The following is a 9,777-nucleotide window of genomic DNA, read 5'->3' on the forward strand; positions in this document are numbered from 1 at the left end:
GGGGGGGCGGCCCCGGCGGGCCGCGCCGCCGTCAGTCCCCTCGCGGCTGCGCGCCGATCTGTGCCCGGGGCGGCCGGCCCTGCCCGACGCGGGGAGGCGAGTGCGACCGCTGCGTTCCTGGCTGGGCAGCGCCTGGTCCCAGCCGGCTCTAGGCCGGGACCCCGCTGTCCCCAGCGACCGGGGGCGGACATGTCTCGTAGGCCTGCGGAAACCTGGGAAACGCCTCTTAGTTCGCCCCTCGCTGCCGGTAGCCGCGCAGGAGCGGCGTTGGGGGGACGGCGCCCGCGGCCCGGGGCGGGCTGAAACCCGCGGGCCAACGCGTCTCCTCTGGTACTGTGCCGGTCTCCCTCTCGCTTGGGGCTGGCAGCAGCCGCCGGTTGCAAGTGTAACTGCTGGTAACTGAGATGCTCCTTGGGCTGGCCTGAACGCGACAGGGGCAGCTTCGGGGGCTGGTGTGTGCTTTGCCCGCTGGAAGGCGAAAGCCGTCATCCAGCCAGCCGGGATCTGCGAGTCCCTTCGGCTCCTAGCTATGCTAGGTTTGCGGGCGAGACCTCGCGTGGGAGCCATTACTGTGGCTTAAGGAGGCGAAGATCAGCTGTACAACGGCAACGAGATCTGAGTGGGAAAGGAGAGCAGTCCTCTCGGTACCTGCAGTATTGCATTCGGTCAGAGATAACTCGTTGGATTTTTAAGAGTTGTCGGTATTTCTGGTGCTGGAGTTTCTCTCTAGTAGCTGTTTTTAGCCCGAAAAAGCTCTCATTGTATAGTAAATGTTACTTGTTTCGTAGACTATCGCTAAAGTTGCCTTAAGGGTATTCAGAATGAACACTGAGTGGCATTTAAAACATAAAGGAGGTAACATAACTTGTGAAAGTTGGGTATGGTTAACTAAAAAAAAGTGGAAATTCCTGCACTAATCAGCAATTGGGAGAGCATTATTCAAGCTGGGTTGTAGTATATAGCTACTTTATAGTATTTGATCGAGTTGTTCTCCATAAAGTACCTTAGAAAAGGTAAAACTCACTGTTGTTAATTTGGCTGATAGAATGGTTGCCTATCTGAGAATTCTAGCAAATACTGAACGATAGTAAATTGAGGGTGCCCTTCTAACTAGTTGGAGAGGGGAGGTCATAACGGCATAGGTATCACTCTGCTGTTTGCTTCCCCCCCCCTCCGTCAGGTAAACAAGGTCTTCCCAGATCACATTTTTCTCCTGCTTGTGCTTGCTGATCTGTTCTTGCTACATGAAAATACTTTCCTCAGTTTTCTTTCCAATAGAAATAGTATTATATATTCATTTTAGGTGATAGTTTATTTGTGTCAGGAAAGTGGGTGGCTACAGAAAGGGAGTGGAAGAAAATTAAGACAGTACTGGCTAGCGTAATGGACAGCTGAGTGAGTTAACATAGTTTCCATGATCCTTTTTCCATCTGTCAAGGGAACCTTCTACAGGAAGGCTGTGATAAACAAGTAGGAATGTCAAAGTGTGCTTATCCAGCAAGAACTTACTAGGTTTTCTTTTTTTTCTTTTTAATCACAAAGATCACAGAGTAAAGGTAGCCTCACCTCATTTATAAAGATGCTTTAAAAACCAAACCCTAAATCTGGAATGTTCTTCCAAAAGGTTTTACTTTTTTCCTCATGCCAGTATTTGATTTATTGTCAGTGGTGTTTAATTTTCCTGTCTTTTTACTATTCAATTTTATAAGTAATACCACTTTGTTAATCAAGCATTGCTAATCTCTGACTCATGCTTGCTTGTAAGTCATCACAGCGTGTCTCGTTGACTTTATCAACTCTCCCTTCCCCCCCCCCCCCCCCCGTAACCCCAGCCCAGGAATGTGATTTCTCCTCCGCCCTTTTTTTTTCTTGCACAAAGTTCAAAGTTCACATGCTAAGTTAGTATTACTGACTAGAGTATCCTGTGGTTTGTGGTTTGTTTGATGCTGATGATACTTTACCTGCTGAAGAGTTTGAGAAAGGGACTTTGTAGACATGAAACAACCACAGTCTAGGAATGTGATTTCTCCTCTGCCTTTTATACTTCTCTAGGTAGATGGAAAATTCCACCAAGCTCTTAGCACTGTTATACACTTCATATAGGTGCAAATATTTATGCAAGGTACAAGGTGGGGGGGAAAAAACCCAGGATGCTGGTTTATCTGGAACAAAGTTCACAGGGAGAATGCTAAGTTAGTATTACTGACTAGAGTATCCTGTGGTTTGTTAGAAACTTGATGCTGATGATACTTTACCTGCTGAAGAGTTTGAGAAAGGGACTTTGTAGACATGAAACAATTTGGCAGTACTACATGTCCATCTTGAACTGATGTTCTGGTAAGTGCTCCTAAGGATTCTTTTTCTGGCCTCCTTCCTGTGAAACATGACTTCTTCAGTTCATCTGGCATAAGTAATGAAGCACTGAACAGAACACAACCAATTTGACTGAGTTCAACTATGGAATTATACAACCTTTCTCTTGTTCAATTTTCTGTAGCACAAAACTGAATAGCTAATGACACTAACATGAGTGATAAATCGTATGTTAATGTTCTTTAGCTGAACAGATTAAAAAGATATCTTTTAGGGGACTTGAAGCATAGTCTTTCAAAAGCCGTACAATGACACTTAATCTCTTGAATTAAATCTAAGTTTGGATTAAAGTTCTATATTAATTTTTTTATATTGTGGTGAAAAACACTTCTTGGCATAAGTTGTTTAGAAACATCTGCAAAGGTAGTGTTTCCAAGAACTGTGGAATAACGTGTCCACTAAAACTTGGTGACAGAAAATCTCCATCAGGTTCTCAGTAACATGTGCTAAGCCTGAAGTTGACAGTCCTAAATCTTACATGATGTTGTACGGAAGCTGTTTGCTTTGCATATAAGCATTTTGAAATTTGAGTTTGAAAAAACCTTCAAGTAGCCCTAATTGCTTTTGTATTTCAGTAACAACTATAAGAAACAGATGAGAGGTCCAAGATGTTGCTTGTCTGCATTCTGTTGCAAGCTTTTGGAAAGCCATTGGAACGTAACAGGGTTCACACCCTTTGTTCCCATGCTTTGAAGCAGTCTACCTAAGGATTAATAATAAACTAATGCTCATATCAGAGCTTAGGAGAAAAAATATTTCATTGGTAACAGGTGATGGATTTTCTGATAGATATTTATATATTTTCTAAGTATATAAATATCATATATTTATATGAGTTTATGCTAACGTTTTAGACAAGAGTTTCAGAATGTCTAATTACAAAAAACTTTCTCATGATTTAACAGAAGTAAAATAGAGGGTACAGCTCCTATTCTAGAGGTCCTGACTTAAATTTTTAGAAGGACCTTAGTGGGATAGTAGTATAGATAAAATCGTGTTTCAGCTAGCTTTAAGACTTAACCTTTGATTTTAAGAAGCAGTCATAAATTTCAGATCTTGTTTCTGGTTCTCCTATGGTCAGCAGGGAATGTCAAAATCTTTATTTTGCATGAGAAGGCTCTGAAAAGTGTCTAGTGATGCAGCTTTCGTGAGGGATGAGGGCTAAAAAGGAGATGATGAAGGAATACAGTGATGGACCTGAATCATCTTCCTTTCTTATATAGCTATGATATGCTTTTTGTCTAGTGTGATGTTAACAAAAACACCTCTTCTCCTGTCAATAGTTACATACCATTTATCCCATACTAGCTGTTATGGAGGTGTTCCAAAAATGGAGTTGCTGACATTAGTTTGGAAATGGTAGCTGAGTAGAATTCTTATCACCCTCTTCCTTTCCAGGGAGAAGTGGGAGTACAGGGCTTCTTATCGGAGATGTAACTCTAGGCTATTCTTTTTTCATCATCAGTTGTTGTTATTGCATATCATATCTAAAACACTAAATCAGAAATGCAGAAATTTGAAGTCTTTAAAATACTGGTGCCTGCTTTCTGTGTGTGTGTTGCTTAACTTGAAATTGAGCAAGCTGCCCAGTCTGTAGAGAAGTTGCCTTAGGTGGAACTGAGCAAATTGCCCAACCTTATGCAAAGAATGAAAGTTGCCGAGGAGACAAGGAAAAAGAAAAAAACCAGTTGCTGGCAGGTCATGCTAAAGGAGGGAACAGTTGAACCTAAACAAATAGCCTGGAGAAAGAACAAACCTGAAAAAAAAAAAATTTGCCTCCGGTCAGATAACTGCTGTGCAACCTGTTCCCAAATAAGCTTTAGCAAGTAACAAAAGCATTGTACATGTGCTGGTGAAGGCTTTTAAAACAATTGAATCTGAAAATGACACTAAGTCGAGTTTAACATTGTAGAAAATTGCACCTTTACTGAGTAAACATTAAAATTCAATTCAGTCTTATTTCATGTATTTATTAACTTCATCTGAAGAGGCTCTGAAAAGCCAAGATCTTCTGTAGGGCATTCTTTCAGTGTTAAAGGAATTGCTATTCTAGATAGGTTTAACCTGCTCCCATCATGGACTATTCTAAAGATCTAGATGTGTAGTGTCTTGGGTGGTCTAATATCTTGGTAGTGTTGACACCATGATGCTAAACTTAATACTGGCTTTGGAATTTCTTTTTCAAATTGCAGATTTAAAAAGTCTGCACTAACTTTCTGCTTGCTTTGTGTCCCAACTCCCTCCCGAACTTCTTTAGAACTAGGCTTTTTAATTTTTAACTCCACGTGCTAGAAGCCTGGAAATTACTTTAGTGAACCCCAAAATGAACAAACTGTTTAGATTCAGGCAGTCCTGTAAAGGAAGAAAAATGATCAGGTGTAAGGTCTCTCTGACCACTTTCCAGATGCAGAGAACCGAGTACATTTTCCATCTTTAGATGGAAAAAGACAACAGGAGTAGAGATAAGCAAAAGAGAAGGAAAGATACTACAGCAGAGGTCTGCAGTGTCATGAATGATGTAGAGGTCATCAATGAAGGCTGTGTCCTGATTATTTCTAGCCATAAAGGAATTAAGGGAAATACAGTGGAACTGTGAATCAAATAATTTTTCTTTTTAATTGCCATTTACTGAATCAGATAACCAAAGAATGTTAGAGACCAAAAATATAAACGGGTAGAAGGCAGAGTTAGACAGATTTTTGAAGAGTGGGCTTATTTGTCGATTCTTGAATATTAAGATGCAATTTACTGCTCACAAAGTCCCTAAACTGCTGATTGCTATGTGCTTGCAATGTAACTTGTTTTGTGTGATCTTTTTTTTTGAACACAGCTTCTGGCAATGGAGTAGTTCAGTGTAATGAGGTCTGTTCCTATGAGGAATCATTGACATGCTAATTTGTGTTTCTTCTTTCTTTTTTTTTCTTCAGTCTCCCACAGTCAAATCACCCGCTTGTACAGTCGCTTCACCAGCCTAGACAAAGGAGAAAATGGCACTCTTAGGTGGGTATCGTCACTAATTCAGCTGTCCTTGCATTGACACATATTTGTAATGTGGTGGTTTGCTGTTGTAGGATGCCTGTATGTTTTCCTCATATGGTGAATCAGTGAGGGTACTATAACAGTTTCTTTCATACCTACTGTCTACATAGACATTCAAGTTTGTTCTCTCTTATCAAAGGTCAGGAGAAATCTGATTGTTGAACTGAGGTGCTCTGAATACCAGTTGTCTTTACTGTAGTGCTGAAGGTTTGTAGCAGTTAATACAAGAAAGGTGAGATCTGGTATTCAAGGTCTTACAACAAATGTTCAGAAATGTTAAATCACATTTTTAGATTGTTATTTCTTACCTTTCTTTATATGTTGCTTCTAATAGTTGTTACAAGAATGGTTCCACTATGTCTTCTTCATCCTGGCTTTCATAACAGAAAGATCACTTATATTTTTGGGAGCATGGGCTCTTAACTGTTTCTGATACCCAGTGTCTTTTAACACTACTTTGATCTGCAAGCCCTTTACTATTCTTAACTTTGCACCTCTTGTTGAACACCCATGTCTATTAGTATGCTGAGAAATAAAAAGGAGCTGGAACCGAGTCACTGTGACTAAACAAATAACATTTTATTCTTTAAAGTAGTAGTGCAGGATATTCCAAGACCTTTAAAGTGTTTGTCTTCTGTCTACAATTTGAAAACTACAGAATTGAACCAGTTTCTTAGAACTTAATCAATTAAATAAAGATGAGGCTTAAACTTTATCTGCAAACCATTTTTTGCTTTGATGGACTGAGTCTGCTGGAAAGAGTATTCTCAACTGAAAGGTAAACTGTAGTGGGATGATTGCCTGTTAAAATATGTCTCTGCCTGCTGTCTTTGTTCTGTAGCCTTCCTCACTCTGGTTATTGTATTGCACATTGGTATTGGTTTGCTCTTTATTTACTGAACTAATTATGAATTCTGATTGTATTAAATTGCTTATTATTCTTCTCTTTTGATGTTGCCTACAGATTACATTAATATTATGGAAACATATGACAAATAAGAGCTGTCCATGATTGCACCAGGGGTGCAATTTTGCAGCCAACATAGTTGGTCTAAGACTGTACTGCAACTGAAAGTCTGTTGCTTTTCTGTGTTGATGCTGGTACTCAATGCTCATCTTTGGAAACTAACCCTCAGCTTTGAAAACTTGCCAGGCAAAACAACAAAAAAGGAATCTGGTCAGTTTTCAGGTGGATTTTGTTTCCCATTCACCATATAGCTGCATATGCCAGAACCAGTGCACAGGGAAGCTGGAGAGAACACAAGAGAGAGTAAGAAGGGGAAAGGGACCTTGTTATAGCATAGTATACAGGGTCTGGCTGGGATGGAGTTAATCTTTTTCATGGCAACTCCATCCCAGTCAAACCCAGTAAACATAGATTCAGGGATCACCTGGGGTTTTGTATATGATCTTGCAAAATGTGATTGTAGCATACACTATAAACCTATAAAAGCTAGACCTACTTATAAACCAACCTAACGGTAAAGCTAGAATCACTGCTTAGAAGATGAAGGTGACAAGTTGTAAGATAGGCTGTCTTTGACAGTACCGCCAGCTTACTGCAGTTTCCTTTCCTGAGGGAAATATGCAGTTCCTTCTGGTGCCACAAATTGGTGACTTCTCAGTTAACATTTAAGTAATTGGTTGTGGAGTTGTACTGTAAACAGGACTACTGAGTGATTATTTCTGGTTAAAAATACTCTCCCTCCCCTTTTGGTTTGTGTAGATATTCTTAAGCTGACTGACTCCAGTGATTTGGACTGTGGCTATACTGTAAATATCTGGACTTGCGTAGCTGAAGGGATGGCAAAATGGATTGTGGGTGTGGAAACAATTGGCTTGGGATGGGCAGGAACTTCTTAAGCCCACTCTGTCACCGAAGCCAATGTATCATATAAATTGTAGCATTGGCTAATTGGCAATTGTGACATACAGATCAGCTGATGATATTGTAGGTAAGGTTAATACTACTTATGTCTCAAAATTAAGTTACTTGAAAGAAAAACAGTAACAGCCTCTTTAAACTTTGCATGTGGGTTTAGTCTTCACTGATGAATAAAGGTGATGGCTGCCAGACTAGCACAATTTGAACATAGCATGCACTCTTCCTCAACTCTTCCCTCCAACTTTAAATTCATCTGTTGAGTCCATAAAGTTTGTATAAACTTCAAAGTGATTGTACTCAGTTTATGTAAGAGGAGTAATTAATTAAATATGCTATGAATGTCTGTTGCACAGTGCTTAGTTTCATAGTGTTACCTATCAGGAGGAGTTTGACTTTCGTTGTTGATAATCACGTGGTACTTGGGAAAGGAAGTGAAGTTCATTTGGAAAATCCCAGCAACTGTGCAAACTGTGATCCATTAACTTGCAGTCTTGGCCTCTAAGCATAGCCTGCTCCCAAACGTGGCTGACTTAAAGTGGCATTCAAATTTTGAAACCTGTCCTGGCACCCACAATATGTGGAAACCATTAAGTTTAAGTAATGGAAAACTAGTTCCTGAAAAAAAGAATGAGGGGAGAGTAAGAACTACAGCTCGGAAGGTGATAAATGTTGGTTTCTGAAATACTGATCAAAGAGAACTTGCTACTTTGAGATAAGCGAGATTAAGTTATCGCTTGCTTACTACTGCCAAGCAATTTAGAAGGCATGTCTTCTGTTTGTTTCCTGTGAGCAAGAATGATTGTTTCCATAAGGATGAGCTATACCTTTGACCTACAAATCAGACATGACAGAAATCACTCGTGACTATGGTCAGGAAAAGAAGTGTTAGGCAGTTCTTTATGACACGAAATAAATCTTTAAATGTGTACCACCCTTCTGAAGAAGGGGAAAAGCTGTGTTGTCCTTCTTATCTATGTATTAAAAATGGGCAAGGTAAAGAGCATTTTATACAGAAGATCTGGTAGATGATGATTAATCCTGGTGGTTAGAGAAGACAGGTAGTTCATTCTGGAACTATAACCAAAAGCTGAAATCTTTCCTAGCCAGATGTTTCCATCCAGCCTATGTGCAGTTTCAAGGCACTTTCTTTTTACAGAGTTACGTAAATAAGATGTAAGAGAAGGGTACTGATGGAGCCAAAACTTCATATGCCTTGTTTTGGCTCGTTCGTCCCCCCCCTCTAAATTACTACAGTCATGGTTACTGATTAACTCTTAAATTCTTCAAAAGTGTGGAAAAATGTTATATTTTTCCTTAGTTTCACTTTTCCTAAACAAAATGAGGAAGCTCCCTCAGACCTGCACCACCTGAATGAAACCAGGTTGTAAAAGGCAGGACAAAACCGTTCCTTTGAAAATTCTTTTGTCACCTTTGATTTCAATATTGTGATGTGCTGAGTTGCCAAAATAAAAGGTTGATACCCTTGGATGTCCATAGCTACATCTAAATTGTGAAATCTGAAACATACTTGTTCTGCCTATATCCTAACTATAGGTCAGGAGGAAACCAGTGTGCATGTTTTCTTCTTTACATTCCGATTTCCAAGATGAGGAAATTGAAGCACATGATCAGGATAAGTATGTGCTTGCTTCACCGAGTCTCCTTGTTGGGCTGGCACTGAAGTGTACCCACACAAGAATGCATCTGCTCCAAAATTTATCTACTAGTAAGTAGCTCTAGACAGACACGTATAGAGCTATAAAAAAGGAGATACTTGTCTAAATTGCTATTTTTGCATGTAACTTTTGCATGGAGCCTCCCACTTACGGTATTTTCTTCTGCACTGGGGAAATGACAGGTTAAGCACCTCAGAAGTATTTTTTTACTGTACAACAATTGGTATAGCCTGGTGAGTGTGGAAGAAGGAAGGGGAGGGCAAGTATTCTGAAAGCTGATACATGAGGAGAATAGACACACTAAGCTGTTTATGCATATCTCATGCTTATGAAAGCTGCTCACAAGATGGTGTCTCCTGGAGTACTTCAGAAAGCCGCTGATCCTGAGAGAAGGATAACGAGAGCTAGCCGGGCCATCTGTTAATCTTTGTCAGTGAATTGAATCATCTCAGTCTGGAAAGATTTCAAAGTAAAACATAAAAGCTAGCTTTCTGAACGTGGAATTCTTTACCTTTGCTTAAGAAAATGCAAAGGATTTTTAGCTTTATCAAAAACAGACAAGACAGGCAGGATATGGGTTTGGATCGGAGAATGATAGGGTAGTAAAATAGTCTATACTTCCATCCTCGACCATGCTTTATTCACACTGCTTCCCCCATCCCCCCCCGCCCCGTTGCTCATCTAATTATTACCTTTACTTTTAGCATACTTCTTGGCCTAATGTTTATAAACCGATTACTCCTCCTCAGAGAGGAGATGGCTGACACGGCTGGGGGAGAGGGGGATATTAATCCTCTTTTCCCT

At 40.2% G+C, this 9,777-nt stretch overlaps 2 protein-coding genes across 2 annotated transcripts in view; one reads left to right on the top strand and one right to left on the bottom strand.

Annotated features, from left to right (window-relative positions):
* EXD1 (exonuclease 3'-5' domain containing 1) overlaps positions 1 to 567 on the bottom strand; it is a 24,577-nt gene extending 24,010 nt beyond the window's left edge. The window contains exon 1 of the mRNA XM_019471586.1: positions 65 to 567. Coding sequence (XP_019327131.1) covers positions 65 to 567 — 503 coding nt within the window. The remainder of the gene's footprint in view (positions 1 to 64) is intronic.
* Positions 568 to 5,293: 4,726 nt separating this feature from the next.
* The window catches only part of CHP1 (calcineurin like EF-hand protein 1), a gene marked incomplete at its 5' end in the record, with an annotated part of 13,120 nt that continues 8,636 nt past the window's right edge, over positions 5,294 to 9,777 (top strand). Inside the window, one exon of the mRNA XM_009277604.2 lies at positions 5,294 to 5,373. Within this exon, the coding sequence (XP_009275879.1) occupies positions 5,294 to 5,373 (80 nt within the window). The remainder of the gene's footprint in view (positions 5,374 to 9,777) is intronic.

The sequence above is a fragment of the Aptenodytes forsteri genome, unplaced genomic scaffold, assembly GCF_000699145.1.
Source record: "Aptenodytes forsteri isolate BGI_AS27 unplaced genomic scaffold, ASM69914v1 Scaffold146, whole genome shotgun sequence".
Taxonomy (NCBI): Eukaryota; Metazoa; Chordata; class Aves; order Sphenisciformes; family Spheniscidae; genus Aptenodytes; species Aptenodytes forsteri.